This window comes from Echiichthys vipera (assembly GCF_963691815.1).
Source record: "Echiichthys vipera genome assembly, chromosome: 3".
Taxonomy (NCBI): domain Eukaryota; kingdom Metazoa; phylum Chordata; class Actinopteri; order Perciformes; family Trachinidae; genus Echiichthys; species Echiichthys vipera.
In genome coordinates, this window is record NC_139828.1 from 13,085,973 (window position 1) to 13,109,116 (window position 23,144).

Below are 23,144 nucleotides of genomic sequence, written 5' to 3' on the forward strand. Positions count from 1 at the left end.
CTCCACTCATACCTATCAAACACAAACATCCTGAGCCACCGGTCTTTGTTTTAGTTTGACTGGCGGAAGGATCGTAATGGTGTTACTGTATTTTTCAAGCAAGCTGCCATGTCCTCCACCCCCCCTCCGCCCCACCCATTCCCCAAACCCCACTACAATCCTAACCTTGTAAAGTGAGTGTATGATGCTGACGGTGGGCTGTGCGTCCCTCCCTCCCTGTGCTCCACTCCATAGGGGTCGACAGAGACACAGTGGCGTCAGGCAGAGCTCCCACAGCTCCAGGGCTGGGCAGAGAAGGGATTGCTGACACAGCCAAAGATGGTAAGGAGACTACTACTGCCAAATGGATGGGCCAGCCATTTTACACACCCATGAAGTAATATGATCTGATATTGTACTGTGTTCACATAAATACGCACTGGTGATGCTGCTGACAGACAGTTGGAACTGGAGCAGAGATTGATGGTGGGAGGACCGGGGATTACGAGGGTAGAGGAAGTTGCGCAGAGATGAGGGAAAAGCAATATTCCGCTGCTGACATGTTCATCCATTCTATATATATGAGAAGGACAATAAAAATGTTTTTTTTCGATATAAATGTACATTTTGATGTTTTAATATTTCTACTACATCCATTACAATCAATTGCACTGTTTAGATTTCATTAACACATACAAAGCTGCACCTGCGGGCATTTCTGTTGGACCTCTAGACACTTAAGACTTACTATACTCAAGCTATATATATATACAAATAAGAAATATATATACACTCATCAAAATATCCCAAATGGATCCGTCCCTTCCACGCACTTTACTTTATAAAGTAGTAACTGTAGCCTCAGCATTGTTTTAGTCAATTCTCTTTAGATACTTTAGATACCTGTTTTTAAAATGACCATGAATTTACCACAGTTAGTATTTATTCTAAATCCTTTCTAACAGCATCTCTACAGAGATTTGTATTGTGTGTTTCCAACAACTACACACCTTCTACATGTATTACTTGTAGCTAGAAGCCCAGTGCTGGTTCTGCCTCCTACATAAGTAGAATTATTACTTGTGAGTATAAAAGAAGCTGCATCATGAGGCTGAGATCTTGAGAGGGCTGTGTGTTGTACCAAGTCAGCAGGACATGCAGTGAGTTCTGTCCACAGCACTAGGCTTCTCAGTGGGAGAGCAAGGGCAGCCGGAGTGTTCACAACCAACATGAAGTGGACTGCTGAGCAGCACAAATGCTGGTGGGCAGGGACAAGGAGAGAAATATAATTGGCCACTGGGACTCGGCAGGTCCCTGTTAATTAGAGGCAGCCATTTTGGTGGAAAAACTCCTCAGAAAACGTCCCATGGAGTTGAAAGTCTCCCTGACAGAATGGAACCCAGCAGGGAACGTAAACAGATTTAATAAGGCCCTCTCCAATCAACTCTGTTATGGCTAGATTCTCTCTGTCTCTCTGTCTCTCTCTCTCTCTGTCTCTCTCTCTCTCTCTCTCTCTCTCTCTCTCTCTCTCTCTCTTCTCTCTCTCTCTCTCTCTCTCTCTCTCTCTGTTGTGGTAGAGTGGTGAGTGAGTAGGAAAGGATACTGTCAAAAGAACAATTTGCATGCAGCTCTCATCTTGAGCTTCTAGACATCTCCCTGTCTGTTTGTTTTTCTGCTATGGACTTGGGCCATTGTTCTCTCTCTGTATGTTTTTGTGTGTGTGCGTGTGTAAAAAAAAAAAAAAAGAGAGAGGATAGAAACAGATTAAAGACTGACATTTTGTTGCTATTGCTCCTAAACACTTAGATGGAGGAAAATAGGAACACTAGAAAATAAGAAAATACTGCCTACTACTATTACTAAAGCCATGTGGGAATGGATGCTTCAAGTCCCTGTTATCCATCCCATGACATTGTTAGGTATTTACATATACATATATTCCCAGTTTTAAAGGTTCCATATTGTGAGATTTCCATATCTTTTTTTATTATAAAGCAGGTCGCAGTGCTATATAAATACTATGAAAGTGTCAAAATGCTCAATCCACAGAGAAAAAGCCGTCAGGACTTCTGTACGGTTGTGATGTCACAACAATACTATATATAGTTAGAAAATGCCACTACAGTGCCGCTACAGTCATTCCCATATGCCATATGAGTACAAATGAGCAAGACCCAGAAACATGACCAATCAGAAGGACTGGGCTTTTTCAGGAGGGGCCGTAAAGAACTAAAAGAGCGCTAAAGCACAAGCGTTTCAGACACAGGGTTAATAGAAATATATTCAGACCGACAGTATGAGAAAAATTATGTGTTTTTTGAACATTAAAGCATGTAAACATGTTCAAGTAGAAACCCAAAATACAAGTATGAACTTGAAAATGAGCATAGTAGGTCCCCTTTATGATATTCTTACCGTAGCTGTTCTGTTCCTATCATTAAAATTAACTGCAAATTTTGAATGGAAGAGGTAGATAAAAGTGTTTAAAGCCAAGAAGTACACACATTGTAAACTATTTCTGGATAAACTGCGAAACATTTTTCATTCTGCTTTGAGATATATTATTAGAACACAGGTCCAGTCTTTTCATAGTCCAAAAATAGAGTGAAATACGACTTGTGCGCCGTTTCTCCTTTGCTAAAACCAGCACCGCTTCCAAGTGCAGCCTGTCTGCGTGTACTTAAAAATGGTTAAAAATAGACCGGCCGAGAGCTGAATGGTTGAACAGGGGAAAGGGAGAGATCTGAGTAATGACTTTAAAAATTTGATTGAATCAGATAAAAGGAATATTTGCATCTTAATTTGGGTAGTTTGGTGATGACGTTGCTTGTGCAGCATTATGGTAGGAAATTATGACAGGCCCTTTTCTATGGCTTTGCATACATATGATACAGGGACCACAGGATCTGTTATCAGTGCAAGGGGACGCTGCAGGACATTTAAAAGATAATAAAAGTTAACTAACATTCTGTCAGTCGTCAGCTTGAAATGTTCTGGTCAAGACAGAATGATGCTAACAATACCTTGGTAAATGTGCATCCATCTTCTTTTTTCTGTTTTATCTTCCCACCATTTAGTGATTAGATTTAGTCCTCTCCACTCTTTCCATTTGTGAAACACTGACGCTCCCCTCACACACACACATGCACACATATATGCAACAAAATCCATTAATTTGATCAAACAAATGTTTTTTATGCAAATATATGAATAATTTAGCTTCACACATTGCTTTTGTCGGAAAAAGAATGTCCGCTCACTATAAGTATTTCTATTAAATATGTATCAGAGTGCTCTGGTAGGAAAGCAAAGTGCAACCTACCTTCCTCCTTTTCCAACTTTTGACTCTCACTCCTTCTCACCTATTTTTTGCTGTTTTTTCACACTTAAACTAAGCTCACAGTTCCTTTTTGAACACTTTGATCCTGAGATGCTCTGCAAAACCAGATAAGAGAACACAAACTTCGCTCTCTCTCTCTCTGTCAGCAGCAGCATCAGCAGTCAAATAGCTAGCTGAGGGGCTGCCTGCCCCTGCTGTTGCCCCCTCCCACAAACCTCAGCAGCTATCAGAAAAACATTTAGAGACGCCTCCTAATGTCTTCATGGATATTTAAATGTTTATACTCACTGTCTAGTGTTTCTTATATTTCTCAATGTTTAGAGATGTGGCATGTTCTGTGTGATCACTATACTGTATGTTCAATTTGTGGATCCATATTTGGGTTTAGCAATGTTTTTGATTTAATGTTGATTATGCATCATTTGGTGACATACACACAAATATAAGCCTGATCGTTATCATTCCTAAAGACTACTTTTCAACCGTCTCAGCATGATGTATAAATATTTACTCTGCCTTAAATTATAAAAAAAGGAAAAATGTTAAATACTTGAAAAAGAAAGGTAGTTTTGGAAATCCAATATTGCTATAAAGCAATCCTGCCCACTTATTTGCAAGATTGCCAACAATAACCCAACTTGCAAAATCTCTGTTGGTTGACAAAGTCTCCTCAATATACCCAAACAATGTAAAAATGTATTTACAGTAGTAACTTCATTCCAAACTGAGAGAAACATTGGGAAATTATTCTACTCTACCTCCATAAAATTTGAAGTAATTGTAAGGCAATTGTAAAACAGTGATATGCTGTATGTGCAAAGCTTGTTAATGTCTGGGAATTTCAAATGTCTGGAAATGGGCCTTTAAAAGCCCTTTTCACCTAGACGGTTGATTTGACTTAATTCAACAAAAGTCATGCTTTTTAGAAAATTAATGTTGAAATAACCACTCTGTCAGGGTCTCAGGGTATGCCTCGCAACGTATTCAGTGTTCCAAATTTGCTAAATTCAGTACAGAAGCCTTTGCTAATGAATGCTATGTCTCTACTTCCTCCTCCTTGCTCTTTCACTCTGTGGTTCCTCGCCTCTCCCTCTTTCTCCTCCTCTTTGCCCTGCGGCAGATCATCAGTAACATGGAGGCTCCAGTGACAAATGGCCCCAGCGGAGGAGGTACCACAGCCAACGGACCGTCAAACAACAGTCGCGGCTGCCCCTCGCCCATGCAGACTGGCCCATCTAATGATGACAGCAAGACCAACCTCATTGTTAACTACCTGCCCCAGAACATGACCCAGGAGGAGTTCCGCAGCCTGTTTGGTAGCATCGGCGAGATTGAGTCCTGCAAACTGGTTCGCGACAAGATCACAGGTACAGATTGGATTCAGTTGATGTTGCACTGGGATATTGATGCTTGTGTTTTCAACAACAACTTTTCATGTAGTGTCTGTTTAGCTTTCATATCATTTGAGGTGTACCCAGTAGGTTTTGAAAATAGACTCTCAAAGTTAGAATGATTTCTCAGACCACATACAGCATATCTTTTATTGAAATATTAACATGAAAATCACACTCAAGTAAAGGGAAAAGACTTTCAATAGAGAGGAGAAGTCCCTTCCCGTCTGGTGACCCCCATGGGACCTTATTTTGGAATAAATATGTACGGTATTTAATTGCGAGGGATAAATTATTTCTTGATCCCTTTTGAATTGTGCCATGAGTTACACTTCTGGTGTTTGTCACACATAAATTTGTAAGTCAAGAAAGTCACAGTTTGTTGTGGATTTTTCGAAGTATATTTAGTTTTGTGTTTAACCGCTCAGTGAACTACATCTCTCGTCTCGCAGAGAGACAGGCGTGAGGAAGCAAACAACTTATGTTACTGTTCACATACTGCTAAGATCGAAGGTAGGTATAGATACAACAGCACGCTGTGTGTTGAATGTAGACACAGCAACTCAAAAGATTCATTGCATGTGCTGTCTTCTACAAGGAGAAATCCATGTTTGTGCTGTGTTTGTTCAAGCGCTGTGAGTCAGCAATGCAGCAAAGTGCCACATGTTCTCCAGAGGTGTTTAAATTAAGCAGCACTTCGCGGTGCTAATCATGGCTGTAATCTGGGCGTAGTGGCTGTGTGGGTGGCCATACAGCAGATGGATTGGGGGTGGGGGTTTGGGTGGTGCGGCTCTGTGATAATGCTCCATAATGGCTTTCATTTTAGATCCTACTTACTGACACTCTTCTCCTGATAATCTCATTAAAGAGCACCAGGCTAGCAGGCAGTGGAGCTCACCAAGCCATTCTCAGATAGCAGCCACAGCCAGGAGAGTAAATACGCACATACACAGATATATACATGAACATAATCACCGAATTAGATTTCCTGTAATATATTAAGCTCGACCAAAAGGCCAATAGCAATGATGGTTTTGACTTCAAACCAGAAATGGCCACTAGCCCAGCTATTCTTGCCTCTACTCTCATTCTTTGAAGCATATTCTGCAGCACTACAATTCCTCTCTATGACTATCTTCCTCTTCTTCTGTAATGGGCCACAAAATGGAGTCTGAGCGTTAGATACACCAGGATAATGGAAGATGGTGTGTACAAAAATAACACTGGAATACCACATGCTATCATCACCATCACCATGATCTCACTCCTCCCGATTTCCCCTTTAAGTGTGATTTGCCAAGCAGCAGCGAGGAACCAAGTAGCTATTTTGGAGGGAGTTTAAAAACAAACAGAATTGTTGTAAACCTGATCAGGCCCTAAATGGGAAATGCGAAGAGAGGTAGAAATGTTTGTTCGCTCACTTCTAAACCATTTAGGGCACTTCTCTTCTCTGCACTACAAGGTCTCTCTGATGACTTAGCGTCAACGCAAAAAGTTATAAATAAGTTCTGCCCTCCCTCCGTCTCCCCCTGCGGTGTATACCTGTTCTGCTCTCCCATGGGTGCAATTTCCTCATGCAAACTTTTAGGCTAACAAAGCACAGAGCCCCTCTTTTTTGCAGGGAATGCCAATTATACTCTCAAACAAATCATTAACAGACTAAGCCAAGTTTGCCAGCAGGAGGGGTAAAGAGAGGGATGGTCTGTCAGGATTTTGTGACATAGCTTTTCACAATACTGCTGTAATTTTGGCTCATTTCTTCCGATATAATTAATATTACTCAGTCAGGTTTGTGGGCTTTTGTATTTAGACACTTTTCAGTGCAGTCCACACATTTCTTGAATTGACTCAGGTCAGGGCTTTGTCATGGCCACTCCAATAATACTTTTTCCATTATGAGCCATTTTGCCACGACTTTGGTGGTATGCTTTGGATCGTTGTCTTTTTGCAAGACCCAATTACTGTACGACAGAGCTTCAGATTTCCAGCTGATTTCTGGAGACTTTTTCCAGTTCTTTCAGGTAATTCTCCTTCCACATGATGCCATCTATTTCCTCTAATCCAACAGTCCCATTTCCAGCAAAACAACCCCATCACAGTTGGGATGGTGTTATTCCGATGGAAAGACTCACCCTTTTTCCGCCACACATAGCGCTGATCATTTGGGTCAAACAGTTTCATTTTTGTCTCATCTGACCAGAGAACCTTCCTCCAAACGGCTGTGCCTTTGTTGTGGTGATCATCTGCAAACATTTTGGCTTTTCTATACTGGTTTTAGGGCTTCTTCAGGATCAGAGCTTCTTTGTGCAGGACAGCGTTTGAGGTGCATTCCCAGTTAGCTTCTCGTTATGACAACTGGCTTTTAGAAGCTGGAATCTTCCATACAGTTTACATAACGAGATGTAATGTATATTAATGTAAAGCTGAAATTGATATATTTTATGTATTTTGAAACTCTCTTATGCAATTAGATAACACCCGCTTTAACAAAAAAAAATGTATGGTAACATGAATGTGTATATGTGAAGTTTGAATGTTGTTATTCTAGGTGTATCTCATTAGATGGACTCAACTGTACTTTGATAATGAAGCATTTTTATCTGAGTGTGTCAAGATTGAGGAGAGAAAGGATCATTTTTACTATGTTGAAATTTTAGCAGGAAACTTCAAAATGTCTTGAGGATAGTTAGAGTGTTCTGTAGCTACTCATTATTCATATTGATGGGAATAGTAAGGCCTTCATATTCTATTATGAAGTGTAAAATGTATGAGGACAAAGTTTTGGAATTTAAATAAATTCACTGCCTGTAAAAAATGCACTTGGATAATAGAAAAGACTGAAGTATTCTGCCAAATAATTCACTGATTGAAGCTGTTTTGGTGTGTACGTACAGAGTGGTTACATTCCATGTTTTATTGTACTTTTGTTTTACTTTCACGACAGTCATTCATCAGTATTTGCATGCATCTCAAGATATTAGTGTGCCACTTAACTGACCAGTGAGTGTTTTTCTGACAAGGTGTATACCTCTCAGAGGTAGGAGAGACAGACAGATCCTAAGCTTCCTGTGGACTTGCTCTTGTCAGCTCCAATGACGCCAGCATGGTGTGAGGGGTGGGTGTGGGCAGGCGTAGACACTCCAGCTCAGTCTGTCACCCTGGCTGACTTCAGCTGGTATAGAAGCCACCTCTGGGTGTCTTTCCTGCTCCCCACACGCCTGCCTGCTTGCCTACCTTGCACACCTACCTCTGCCTGGTGCTCTCATAACACGGCAGGGACATGCAGGTTGATCTTTTATTTAAGGATATCTTACATGCACCTAGCTGCTGCCCACGCACACTTTCACATAAGCCCCAGGCCTCCACCAGTGAATTTCCTGTCTGCCTGCGTACAAATCTTAAATGCTTCGTTTCTAAATTAAGTGTGTAAACTCTAGTGGCTTTTACAGTTGTTCGCCTGCATCCCAGGTAGAGAGAATGCAACATGTACAAATGCTTTATGCCAAGGGCATGAGGGCTTTGAGATCCTGTGCTCTATGGTTCCACTTATAGCTCTCACTGTTCATCCTATCTATATTTAAAATGTCTATTGAAGTTGCAAATTGCCACCCCGAAAGCTCATCTTGAGCAACGGTCGAATCAACCAACATTTTTTACTGAGACAGTAGTAAAAAACACATGTATACCTTTATTGAGAGCAACATATGGGAAATATGCAGAATGTCCTCATTGTCAATGTGGTCAATAGTGCAAGCAGCTTTTTACGGCTTATATTTACGTTTATTGTGACGGCGACCTCTACTGACTCTTGGTGCAGTATAAAGAGCGACAGAGTCCAAGTAGGGAGAAATTTAGAAGCCAAAACTTCATACTGTACGTTTAAGTTATGTATTTAACTACACTTCAAAAACGTCCACACAGTAAGTACTATGTACTTAGTCGTTTTGTTGCCTTAACCCAATCAAACTGCAGCCGCTTAACAGCAGGAATCGTGTTCAAAACTGCGACCGTGATGATCTCCTGCCACGGTAGGGGCACTAAATTAGGAAGCATTCCTTGTGGTTTGTATTAGAGGGTATGAGGGAACGAGTGGTGATACTGGTTGGAGCTCTCATGAAAATTAATATGGACCAATATACTGATGCGCGCGCACACACACACACACACACACACACACGCATACACACACACACACGCACACACACGCACACACACACACACACACACACACAAATGGAAGTGACTGAGCCTTGTCAGTTAGTTATTTCTTGGGATAATTTTTCTGCATCAGCTACATTTCTGCTGGAGGAATGAATGCATTTGTTTTCATAACGACACAGAGAAGAAGGAAATGGCTTTTCATGCTGGAACAAAAATTGATTGCTTTTGAGGGTTGAGGGGGATGTATTTTCATGGAGAACTCTTTTTTGAATCCTCATGTTGTGCCAATAATTACAGTAGCCAAAAGCTCAGTAGCCTTAACTCTATAGAGATAGATAGGATTTTGTACTTGCTTGCTGAGTAAACAGTTCACCATGTTTACCGTCTGCTATGTGCTTGCTCTGTTCTGGCTGCCTGTTACCTTTTTCTTTAGGTAGTCACAGAATTTGCTTATTTCCAGTTTTCAGCAGCTAACTGTTCTCACCTTTTCAGAGTGGGAACAACATTTTTTCTGTTTATACAGATTAAACAATTTTCTACATCAAACACTGTAAGGACATCACCTCAAAGCACACCAACTGAAGCCTTTGGTTCACACTACTCTAGTCACCTTCCATGTGTTGGTTTTATACATGTAATCTGAAGAGTTGATGCAAATCATAGTGACAATGTAGCAAGCCAAGCAGATGTTGGCCATGAAAAATAGATGGACTGTGATGTCAGCTGTGGAATAGTTCAAGCAGGAGCACCTCTGACAGACAGCAGCTTCAGCACCATCTAAATGCTTCCTGTGAACACAATTCTTACATAGGGAAAGATTCACTTTATTCATTTACTGTAGGTGCAAAGAACATCTCAAGTTTTGCTCGATTTGGCTTGCTTTGCACGCACATGCCTGTGGTTCAGGCAGCGCACTTCCATTAGTTTCATAGTCGTCACATTTCTGTTTTGGAACATCAAGTGCACCCACAAGTATTGCAAACATAAAATATGCATCTAACCCTGATCTGCAAGGACAGATGGGTGGAACTTAGCTCCTGCACAAAGTCTGTCAGTCTAACAGGGAGCAGATCAAATATTCACCATATAAACCTCAGTTTACCCACATCTCTTTGTTGCTACTGAAATATACATTGACAACACGTTTGGGAGCAAAGCGGATGCTCTTTGTACTTCACATTGCAAGTCGAGCTGTTTTCACATCATTACTAGAGTGATGGGAACAAAACCTGCTATAATTCCTCCATTTGTCTTATGATGAGACCAATTTACACCTTCCAAAGCACCTAAACAATACAAATGCAATGTTGTTCTTTGTGTTGACAAACCATTATGTACTTTTTACATCCTTACTGAAATCATGCTGAGGGAGATCTGGGGCAGTGTTTATATCTCACATACAGGCTGCATTTATCTGAACGTGAAATGGCCTGAAGGCTGGAGATAGCGTGAACAAAGCTGACAGGAGAAGAGATGAAAACAGGAGTTGACATCTCCAAAGCCAGGTATTAAGAGAGCTGCCAGGCGTAGATGTGCAGACACGAAGCAGACATGCACACATTAAAGTTGCAGAGTCCCAGGTCCCAAGAATGTCCTGTCCCTCTCCTCTTAGGACCCCCCTTCCCTCCTCGTAGGAACACCCCCCCCCCCCCCCCCCATCTCCTCCTCTCTCTGCTTACAACCCAGAATTAGATGAGAGATTGCTTGGCTGCACTACCCCTCCTGTGACCCTTACTTCAGACTTCCTCTGTCCCCTCTTATTCCACTCTGAGTGGCCTTTACATGGAACACAGAGGTTGCGACTGTCTCCTGTTTCAGCGTCAGATCCAGAGGCTGAATTTGCCTCAGGGCTGGTTGCTCGCCCTCTGACCCTCCTCTCTGAGTGCACTGTACTGACCAGGAGAGAGCCAGACAGTCCCATTGTCCCCAGCATGTGTGCTGAAGAGCCGGGGGTGGATGGTCGAGGGCTTATGGGTCTTCTCACTCTGTGCTCTCATATGGAGTCCAACCAGGTGCAGCAGAGTAGGCTCCGCAATCCTGACGTAACAAGGTTAACCAAGACTTAAAGGGGCTTCTCTGTCTGTCAGATTGAATTCTATTTCTCAGCTGCACAGCCAGCCAACCATCCCACACATTTCAGGCTGCAGTCCACCGGCCCCAAGGCTCAGGGAGCCACCACGAGGGGGTGGTTTACGTGTGTGTGTTTGTCTCTGAGCTTCTACGTGGGCAAGTGTGCGTCTATGTGTGTGTGTTGGTGGACGCAGGGCCTTGGGAACTGAGAGTGGGAGCCTCCTGACTGCAACAGTGGCTGCTACCTTGGCAACCCAGGAGGCAAAGATGTGTTGAATGAGTGAGTGGGAGAGGGATCTACAGTAGATGCATGTGTGCGGGGGACGTGGCTCTGTTGATGAATTTAGTTATTTAAACGGGCTACATGCCACATGATATGCTCTCACTGTACTGCTAGTATTTGAAGCACTGTAGTCTTGTTTTCTTTTTACTAATTTTTTTTTTTGAAAACCTACTCAACTCCCTCTACCTATTGTCTACGGGGGTGACCCTCTTTAAGGTAAGTGTATTTTGACATGAAGCTGGTGACAGGGCACCTTTTCAAATGTTGGAGAGCGCTGGCCCATCAAAAATAGCACCACCTCAAGTTGCTGCAGCAGCAAGGGGCAAAACATCAGAGGATAGGAGAGGATGGAAGCAGTGAGTTTGACACATCTATTTTGACAAACTGAATTTTTTTTCTCCCTTCTGCCCCATCTTAAAATGTCGCTAAAATCAAGACTGACCAAACGGATTTGCCTGTTTCTGGGAATAAGGGGATAGTCCTCTCAAGGTGTGTTAGCATCACCGGCCCATAGCTCTGATGATCCCTGAAAGCTGCAACATTTCCTCTCCACCCCTTTTGATTCTTCTGTTCTCCCATGACTTTTGAATGACCGACAGACTCCACTGCTGACAGGGTGTGGGACTGTGGGGACAACTAGGAATGATTTATGGATAGCCTCGATTTGGTTGTACCTTGTGCAATGCCAATGAAGGCTATCTTATCTTTAAAGCTGGGGTAGGCAGTATTCTCGTAAAGGGGGAAAAATGCCTGCTCTCTCGTCTCTGTCCTAAGTTCCTCCTACCAGACGAGGACGGGCATAATCACATCTTCATAAAGTAAACTGTATGAACACTAGTTATTAATTTCTGTCACCCGGATCACAACTGTGGTCATGATGCTATCATAAGAGACAATCCTATGAGAATTACCATCCTGTTTTCTTTGCAAACTTGTGGATGTTTAAAGCCCTTTGAAATGACATACTAGCTCTAGATGACTACATAAACATGAACTTGAATTAACTGCAGCGATGAGCCTTTGGCTACATTTGAGACTAGGCTAAACTAAAACACTTCACCAACTTTGAAACATATTTTATTGTGTTTATTGTCAGAATCTCTTTTAGTCTCTTTTGATTAAGCCTGTCTTCCATTTTTTAGCTTTGCAGTGTAAGTAATAACTTCTTGATTTTACGCAATTGAATCTGGCTTTCATCATTTGAAGGGACTAAATGCGCATCAACATTTGTTGCAGCCAATAGGACCGTCCTCTCATCTGAAAATACCTGTGGTTGGCCAACGTCTCCTGTCACGGGCTAGACTTTCTAAACCCTGAAAACAGAGCCAAGAGGAGGTGCAGAAGTCTAGATTTCTCTCAAACCACTTGAGTTACAATATGCTGAAAGGCTATTATGGAATTTTTGGCCAATGATGCCAAACAAGGCATGCATACTGCATACTTCATGCAGATAATATTTCATCAGATTTTGGATTATTACATTGCTCCAAATAAATGCAAATCCTTTTACATTTGTTAGGTAGCACATGCTACACTTATATAGACATGGTACACAGGAACAGATGACAAAGAAGTCAATAATTTGTCTTCAAGAATGTGAACAAGTTGTATCAAAACTACAAAATGCCTTTGCTCCAAGTAAAACATTATAATAACTGTTAACTTTTTGATTAATAACAATACCTTTTCAGAGAATAGTATCAAGAACAAGAGATTGGAGGACGGTAGGGAGTGAGATAGAAGATTCTTGCAGCTATTTGCTTCATTTGGTAGCTACCACTCTAGATCAAAGAGTCTATAGTGCATTGTGTGAACCTTGCCTGATGATAGCAGGAGATGAAGATGCTTTCATGTCTGCAGTACAAGGCTCTTAGTCACATAATATAACAAAAAGCCACACAATAATGACAGGCAATATGCAACTAGAGTCTCCTGTGTGTGCACCGTACGGCATATGATTGTGTACTTCACTGTGCACCTCACAGTGTCACACATGAATATGTTTAACTTGATTATAGGCCTGTACATTCAGTGTAACAATGCATGGATCTATTTTGCTTATGTTTGTGCGTATTTATGAAACTATATGTAATTTTGCATAGGCACAGTATGTTGTGTGAATTTTCACTTGCATTCTGAAGTGTATGTATATGCACAAAAGGGGGGGGGGGGCAGGACATTGCTCCAAGTACACTAATTTTCTCATTTCTCATCTCACACATTGAGCAACCTGCTGCTCCTCAGGAAACAAATAATGGCTTTGTCATAACACCTCGCCAAGTCAACTCACCAAAGAGCTACTCACTAGAAATAGCAGTGATTTTACCACCTTTCCTCCTCCCTATACAGTTAATTGTACAAATGCACTGCCAAAAGAGTGGAGGTGGGCCCACATTAGCCCCCACCTCCTCACTCCCCCACTCCATGTGGTTGGTGAAACCAGACGTATGCAATGCAGTGCTATAGTGGTATCTAAACCGACAATATTTAATGACAGTTTCAGATGTACAAGTGTATAAACATTTTACCCATAAATTTGAGTATAATTTACAAACCTTAGATTCTTAGATTGATAAACTTCACATTAATCCCATTTGGAAACATTGTTTATTACAAGACCTCTGCCATTATTCAATTTACATAATGTCCCCCTTTTATTGCTGCCAAGCATTTCTTAAGTCTTTACAACTATTGTAGAATTCACTGTAAGCAGCTGACGAATCAAAGGCAAATGAATATCTAACCTCATTAAAAGGCCATTATGAAGAGCAATGCATCATTTGGGTTCTTGGTTTTAATTGACAATTCAAATATATAAGTTAATGCATCCATTAAGCTAATTGATCAGCACAAGGCTGATTTTTCTGTTCGCTACAACCCCATTAGAGGCTATTTATCATGCATTTTTAATAGCTTCTCTACATTGCCTCAGATGCAGTACTTTCGCAGAATATTTTTATGTGATTATAAAATACCAGTCGAAAGTCTAACAGAGATTTTTCTAGACTTTTCTCAGGCAAACTGTCTTTTTTAAGGCTTGATTGGATTCTTTTTTAATTTACAATTTCTTATGTTTGTATTATTGTTTAGCATCAGTGAAGCAACATTTATAGATGACATGACTTTAAAAATGACCTTTACAGTTACATAGACTTGATCTTGGAGGACATTTTAAATTATGCAGCCTGTGCCGGCCATATCCAATAAGACACAATGCTAGGTTAAATGATCCTAAGCCATTTTAAACTGCATCTAAACTGTGCTTAACCGCGGTGTGTTGTGCCGGAATTGAGTGGGACACTGTGATGCTGTGATCCAAATGCAAGCAGCATGCTGGGCCAATCCTGCTGGGGAGTACCAAGGTGGACAGGGCAGGTGTGAACAGGCTGAGGGCAACCACACCGCTTGTTATCTCTGCATACATACTGTAGGCTACAGACGGATAACTGCTTACAGTAGTACCTTCATCTTTGTGATTGCTTGTGCATAAATATGACAAGGAATGGAAATAGACAGTGTTATTCATCTTTTCAGTGTTGACATTCACTAAACAATTTAGGAACTACAATAACCCCCTCCAAACACGAAGAATGAGGCATTCACTGGTTAGCTGCCAGCCACTCCACTCCTCATGTTCTGCTCCAAGGACATACTTAACTGCTTGTGTTTGTTTGTGTATGTCTCTGTGATTGAGTGATTGCATGTTTACTTGTATGTGTGTGCACATGTGTATATATGTGTGGTGCGTTGGCGTCTCCCACCCATCCATGCAGATTTCAGGCAGCCTGCCGGTGGCTCCCTGCTGTTAGTTGCTCCATAGCAGGCTGGAAATGGTTGGTGGAATCCCCTCCCGGAGCTTTCCTGATGCTGCAGGCAGATGTTTCCTCCCGTCTCCCCTCATCTCCATGCTCACCTGGGGACTGTTGCCAGCCAGCGTGCCTCGCTCCCACCCTCTTTCCTCCAGCCTGGAGGCCCTCATCCATGCCAATGAGGGAGTGAAAAAGAGATCGGAGGCGGGCAGATATGCCAATACCAGCCTAAGCTCCCCGTGCTGACAACATACACACTCAATGAAAGTGTACTGTATATACACAAACACATAATTTACATATAACAGCTGCTGAATACCACACTCATCAGGCCTGAAATCAAAGTAAATACATTTTTACGTTTGTACCATGTCTGTAATCTATTGCTGACTCATATGTACAGTGCACACACACCCACACACATACAGACACTCAACCTACACTGAGGCTGCCCCCCGTCACACAGCAGCAGCGTCCATGGCTGCCAGTTTGGCCCCGTTTGGCTGCCTGGACTACTCCATGAGTGCTAAGTGTCTCTGTACCATTAAGCACCAGCCAACCCATCTTGATCGCCCTGCATGAGTGCTCTTCGCCAGCACACTTCATTGTCAGCTAACCCTGTGGTTGCTGCGCTTGTCGAACCTCACATTTCTTGTTGAAGATGAGGGAGAGGGGTGAGAAAGGTGTTGGGAAAGTGGGAGGCGAGGGCGGGAGAGATGGCGAATGCCGAAGAGGCGTTTTACAAGCAGCAGGCTCTCAGCTGTTGCACCGTCAGTGTAAATTGAGTACATGCACCTATGAACAGTTACAGTTTGAATTGTGTGATATTTAACATTTATATGGGGAAACAATTTTAATCCATCTACAGTACTGGGTTATTTAGAATACCGTTTATGGCACATCTCGGTTAATTGGCAAGCTAAAGCGACATGCATATTACAATTCATCTAATTCAATTAATTACTTTTGCCACATTCTCTTCATTATTCATGGTCTCTTTTGTGCATACGCTATTTAATAAAGAAGATAAACCACAAAGAAGGCTTTTGAGTTATATTTAAACTGCCAAACTTAACACCTGATGTCAGCTGAGAGTCAGGGAGGAGGAGGAGAGGGAGGAGAGGAGGGTTAGTTAAAAATAGCAGTAGTCTCTCCAGGATGGCAGGTTTTTAATTAACAATAGAGAGTGTCTGATAATCCACAGTTAATCCAGAGGAGAAGAGGGAGGAGAGGAGAGAAGAAAAAGAAGAAGAGAAAATCATCAGCTGTTTGATGTTAGGACTACAAGTCCCTCCTGGCCCTTCCCCTGCTTGCTGCTGTGCTGTTCTGGGCTGTGATATCCATAGCCCAAATGTATTTATTTTGTGAAACAGCCATGCTCCATATTTTGTGATTCACTTTGTCTCTGTCTAACTGCTGTCTGTTCCTATTAGCGTGAATATGTGCATGCCGCTCCTCTTAAACTGACTGGGATTCTCTTTGTGCTTGTGTGTGGCGTTAGCGGATAGGGGCTGTTTGTTGAGAACTAGCCGACTGAAGGCCCTGATGGCTGGAGGCGTCCGCTTAAAGTCCTACGCCTGTTGAAAGGCTTTATCTGTCGGGGAAACACTGGGAGATGTCAGGCCTGTTTCACACTCAAAGGGAGTCTGCTATCTAAGACACTTTGAGCTTAGAGGGAAATGGGGGTGGATTTTTTCTCTTTTTTTCTACAGCAGCAAAGACAGTAACAAATATGTTGCTTGTACGTACTGTAATACTTATTTGCTGAGGCCGAGTTGACTTTCACTCTCATAATGTAGGGAGAATTTGAGTCCAATCTCTAACATTTTCTAGGCATTCAGTTGTCAACACTTCTTTCTTGAATAACTTTAAATAAATTCATTAGAAGAGTAAATTCCCTCAAGCTCCGAGATCAGCAATATAACAAGCAACCAATAATGAGGAGTGCAAGGATCAGAGTCTATTCAGTAAGATTATTATTCTGACATGAAATATCTGGTAGAGATATTTTTTTGACCTGGATCATCTCTTGACTGGTCATTTATCTTCTTAAATATTAATCGAATGGAGTAGTGAAAAGGGTCCTTCAAAGGCTACAGTACACAAAGCTGGAAAGAGGCTGTCTCATTCATCACATGTTGTAGCGTACAAGTCTGCAGGGCTGTGGCAACAGAGCAGGCTTCACAGCACACACGGTTGACAAAAGTCACACCAAGACTCTTGGTGCTCCGGGCAGGAGTCACTGTGATCTTGTCAGTAGTGATGAAGAGATGTTGTAAAGGATTTGTTTTAGGAAAAAGATGTATGATATCCAAAATGGTCACTACAGATGGGAGCAAGGGCTTGGTATCATTTTCAGTTTAAGGAGGGACAAGGCCTCAAACTCTGGTGAACGAACCACACTGCCACATTACTGTGTGAAATATGGCACCACATCACACATTTAAACCTGCAAAGTGTTTATCCCTCTCGTCTAAGAATGAGGGGAGTTACTGTCTACCCTCAAAATTAGAAGTATGGATAATGAGTATAAATTACGATGTCTTCTTGATGTCAGTGAGAAAATTGAAGAAACACTAATTGAATGGAGAAAACATTTTTTTAAAGTTTTTTTTCCCCTCTTTCTGACATTTCAGGACAGAGTCTGGGCTACGGCTTTGTCAACTACATTGATCCAAAGGACGCAGAGAAAGCCATCAACACGTTAAATGGACTCAGACTTCAGACCAAAACAATCAAGGTAACTGACACCATGTACAGCTAAACAAGTCTGTCTATAACACACCATAGTTGTTCCCATTAAAAATACAGTGTTTTTTTAACTGAATATTTGCAAACCTTTACTGCACAATATAGAAATGAATTGCTATATAATAATTGATAAAATCATGTGTTTTGTAAAGTTGTGGAGGTCATGCCAAACTTATAGGTAAAATTATATATATGTATATACACACACATATACACACACAAGTGAAAGGGAAGAAACATGTCATCACATCAGTGCATGTTTTCCAAAATTATTGAGGGCTCTGATATTGCACATTAATGGAATGACTAATGTGCAGGTTTGTTGGTAGTTGTCAGAAGGATAAATCAATGCTTACACAGTGCTGTCCCTAGCCAGGGAGCCAGACAAATCTGAAAGCTCATTTGGTGTGGCAGATACGTCTGGTCCCCCTCTCGGTTTGATAGATTTCCAGTGGCCACACCCTGACAGGGCCAATCGACCATTTATCTTATATGGGGCGGGTTTGCTATGATGAGTGACAACATTGGGAGCCTTTGCTCTTCACACAAAAGGCCTGCACCCTTGTACCAGGGACTCTATTGCAAGTATAAACCTAGCTTAGTAAAGAGGAGCGCCATTTTCAAAAATGACCAAGAGGGCTGCAGATGATGTTGAACCTTCTGCTGAAATACTGAAAAACTGCAATATGTTGATCCTACACTATCACAACTCATCTCTGCATGTTTTATCATCCAGAGGCCTTTTGTTCTACGACTGTGGATAACACCCCTTCAAAACTGAAATTAAACAGAGGCTATTTAAGATTTGGTCCAGTGATGACAGGCTATGCTGCCCCTCCCCAAAACCTGTTTTGAAGACAAAAAATTATACCCTACAAGCATTTGTTTTTGCCCAACATAGACACATCAGTCTCCCTGCTGATTTTGTTTTCTCCTCTCTCATATCCTCCACTATCGTCCCTTTTGTGCCTGCCGATATGTTGTTGCTTTTAACCTGGGCAGTAATCTGTTGCTCTGTGGTAATCCCTGGAATCTTGCTTTCTGTCATCTGATCTAATCTAATCTAATCTAATCTAATAGGATGGGATTATCCTGTAGTTGTGAATCCTCCTATTCCCCAGACAATAATGCACGCTGCCTGGCCTGGTTCAGCACACCATCCTGGCTCTTGTCGAACCTATATCACAGAAAAAAGACAGAGTAATATGTGATTTATGTGTGATGTGTGTAATGTGTGTTTTCTTCATGTCTTGTATTAGTGATTATGTATGTATTTCAGTTTGTTTGAAGTGGTATCTGTTGTGGTTGTATGTGTTGATCAGTGTGAGAGTGTAGTCTATATGCACGTTTATGTTTTGGTCCTTGCAACCGACAGTTTCAGCAAAGCAGGACTCTCACTGAGCAAAAATTACAAGTGATTACAAAGACATGGGTGTGCTTGCTTGTGAATGTGGGAGTACAGACATTATAGGAACAATGTTTTTAATAATGTGAGCAATAACAATACAAAGCAAGTCAGCCAACATGGATACTTAAGCGAAAGTAGGCTTTTTTATTTATAATGACTAGAAAAAGTTGATAGTAATTTTTGTAGCATGGAATTCATGAGGCCTTTTATTGAGTGTAGCAGTCTGAGTTCACAGATTTTCACTGTCACACTCTCATGACACAAGAGGTTGCCTCAAGTTGTTCCAGAGATAAAGGCGGTCTTTGTAATGACAGAAGACAACTCTGCATCTCTGTCTGGCGCAATTTCTCTTTCACACTTCATTTCCTTCCTCCCACTACCCTCTTTCCGTGCTTTCTCTCTCCACAACAGACTGAAATACCCTAAAGGTAACAAGCTAAATTAAAAGGTAGCACGGTAATTCTAAAATTAAGTTTGGCGCTCTTTCATGTCACACCCTTCCCACTCTCTGCCACTACACTTGTGAGGAAACGCTTGGTCCAGAGATTCACATGCTCTCAGGCGATGTGTGTCTCTACAGTGTCTTTGAGTACGGTCTTGCTGCTGCAGTTTCCTCCAGCATGACACCTCAGATTTAGTCAGCTGCGATGCTGCCTTCTTACTGAGGTGTGAGGGGAAGCAGCATGCATGCAAAGGTGAGAAGAGCTCACAATGACATGCATGCCCATAATCTCGCACACTTTTTTCGAACTTTAATGCACACACGCAAACAATCCAGTTTCACACACACGCACCACACACACACACACACACACACATGCCACACTTTTGCACAATACCGCTCACAGCTTGAGGAGGTGTTGATGGATTAGACATCTGGAGTTGGCTGACAAGGAGAGAAAATGAGGCAGAGCTGCACAGAGAAGAAAAGAGGAGCAAAAAGTGTCAGGAAGAGAGAGAAAGGTTCAGTGAGGCCGCGTGCAGGAAGAAGGCAGAAGGAAAAGATCCAGGCAGTGAAGGAGAGGCATGCAAAGAGGAAGAGAAAGACAGAGGAGCCGAGCAGAGGGGCCGAAGAGAGAAGATGTGTGAAAGAAAAGTGAGAAATGGGGAAAGCCAGCTGTTCCCAATCCCATTCTCCCACTGTTGGAGTGCTGCAGGAATTTTCATGTTGTTGCTCAAGGATATGACTGCATATCCACCATATTTGCCTTACTTTAATTTTATTTGATAGCTTATGTCTCCACATGTCAGAGGTAATGAAAGTATTGCAGGAGAAAGCTTCCCCAGTCAGCAGCAGTAGTAATGGGATATATGCAACTTTCGCTTGAGCAAAATCGGGTCCACACATGAGGATGTTGGGAACAACGTTTGACAAGAGGAAGTTCACTGCTAGAGAGCTGCTGCTGGGAGACACACAGCACAGCGTAACCAGTTATCGCCATTTGCACCATTAGAGGTGACATTCATACACAGTATTATCTGGGTTCTAGACGAATGTGAATGACTAGATAATAGCATTGAAAGCTGTGTGCTATGTGTGCATGTTTATAGGCATATGCATGGGGATAAGTGTTTCTGTACATGTGTGGAAACGAGGAGGTGCGTGACAATGAGTGAAATTGTGTGGGTGAGTGGTAACATGAGGAAGTCGTTTTACTCTCTCTGTGAGATTGCTGTCCAGGAGAGTGTTGCAGGGATAAAGACTGTAATGGATTTTATGTGTATGTGTGTTTTTGTGAGTCGGTGTATGGTCGCATGTGCTTTTACAGCACACTGTATGTAAGAAAATCAGAAGGGATACAGTAGCAAATAATTTAGATCAGTGCTAATCTTTGAAAAAAGAAAGCTGCTTTGTAGTAGAGAGTATGTGAATGGTTTCAGTCATGTATGTGTATATGTATACCTGCTTAATAAAACTAAACTGTGAATTCCACTCTGCAGCAGTCACAAGTCTAAATGGCACTTGTTGAACATCTTAGAGTCTTTTGGTTACTTTCTCTTAGGCTCATTTATAAATGTTAATTAAATAACCTACTGAAAAAAAGACATCTGCAAACATAATATATTCACTCTGATTCTAACCTTTTTTTATTCATTCACATCTAACTCAGTACAGTGAAATCAATAGGTTGAATGTGGACACTTTTTGGTCCTGATACTAATACTCCTGTTCCCCTGGCTGAGCTGTTCAATACACCTGTGGTTTACTCAAGGGGACAAAGTTTCCTTTGCCTCTGCAAAGTTTCCTTTGCCTCAGCAAACAACTCTGGTGTTATCTGTCCTGTGTTCTAAGCAGCTACATCTTTTTTTAACAATGATAATCCCTACGGCAAGGTGTTTAGGAAAACACAGTCACATTTTCCTCCCTGTGGATCCAATGACCCGCACTCCTGCCCATCCAAAACACTCAGCTACATACAAAATCCTTGTACCTCTCTCGCTTTAATCTTGTTTGGATTTTAACCCCCCCCCCCAGGCTGTAAATGAGTACTTGAGCCCTGATTTATTTATACAAATCCTAAGAGTTTCTTTTTCCCATAGGTGTCATATGCACGACCCAGTTCAGCCTCCATCCGCGACGCCAACCTGTATGTGAGCGGCCTGCCCAAGACAATGACTCAGAAAGAGCTGGAGCAGCTCTTTTCCCAGTATGGACGCATCATCACCTCCCGTATCCTCGTCGACCAGGTCACAGGTATCCATGGGGCAGCGCCTCCTCTCTTTTAACACTTTCACATGTGATCAGCTAGGGGCTAAGCTCTCACAAACACACGCACTGTATGTATACATGGATACACTGTGTCCCTGTTATCCTCTCCTGCCATTCGCAAATACACATGGGACTGATTTTTCTTACAAATAATAGGTCTGTCTTATGTATGTAGTCACAATAATATTTGTAGTCGAAACATAGCCACAATAATCAGCCCAGTGTGTCTCTTAAAGGAACACTTTCTGATCTAGGACCAGTCCCAGCCTGGTCAGATGCGTACATGAGGAAGCCTCTTGGATGAGAGGTGAAAAGTCTTCCTAGACAAATAACCAAGTCCAGTTGCTTTTGACTGAAATTGCTTTGGGGACTTTCTGATCTACTGATCTCAGAATGATCATTTGTTTATCAATAAGTCAACCTGTGTTACTTTGAACTCTTGAATAACCATTCATTTTTCTTGCATGCCTCCATGGTGAATGAGGATTTTTTTGGATTCTTAGTTCGCATGGAGGCATTTCTGAAAAAAGGGTGATGCATTCCTTTAGGTCATACCTGATTTTAGGAAGGATGAATAAAACCCCTTCCCACAGATTCTAAAGTATTTCCAAAATCCAATTTTTTTCTTACCTATTGCTTAAGTGACAACATATTTTCTTCGGCTAAACAATGATGGCAGCTGGAAGTGACATATTTCTCTGCACTTGTCTCCACTAAAACTGTAAAATAGTTAACTCTATAGTAACAGTCATTAAGTCTCCAGTTTATTGTTGTACCATGTGTTAGTCATATTAACACTAAATGTGTTGCTTCTACGGAGTACTGGACCACCTTTGCATAAAAGTAGAGTAAGTAAATGACCAAATGAGCATGAAATACATGAAATGTGAGAGAAATTACAAACTGATGTGTGTGCTGTATGTGTGTGTTAAGACCATAGAAATAAAATGTAGAGTAAAACGGCTATTGAACTATTCTGTGGTGCAAATGACGCTTAGCTCTGTGCATTGATCATAGAAATAGCACAAATTAGCCTGCTACAACAGTCACAGTTCTTTGCAATGGCAGCTGTTCACATAAAAATGGCCACCACTCAGACTATCATGCTATGTTGATTTGAACAGGAGTGTAGCAGTATCAGAAAAATATTCGTACTGATATTGTAATAAATGGATTTTCAACCATAGCGCCCAGCTCTATTGCCCACAGAGCATTGCCTAGTGAGTGAATGACCACAATAGG

General features: G+C 41.7%; 1 protein-coding gene across 2 annotated transcripts in view; it reads left to right on the top strand.

Annotated features, from left to right (window-relative positions):
* Positions 1–23,144, top strand: part of elavl4 (ELAV like neuron-specific RNA binding protein 4) — a 75,141-nt gene that overhangs the window by 30,979 nt on the left and 21,018 nt on the right. For both annotated transcript variants that reach the window (XM_083940175.1, XM_083940176.1), the window contains 4 exons: positions 235–321; positions 4,440–4,686; positions 17,670–17,773; positions 21,734–21,887. In XM_083940175.1, coding sequence (XP_083796301.1) covers positions 235–321; positions 4,440–4,686; positions 17,670–17,773; positions 21,734–21,887 — 592 coding nt within the window. The remainder of the gene's footprint in view (positions 1–234; positions 322–4,439; positions 4,687–17,669; positions 17,774–21,733; positions 21,888–23,144) is intronic.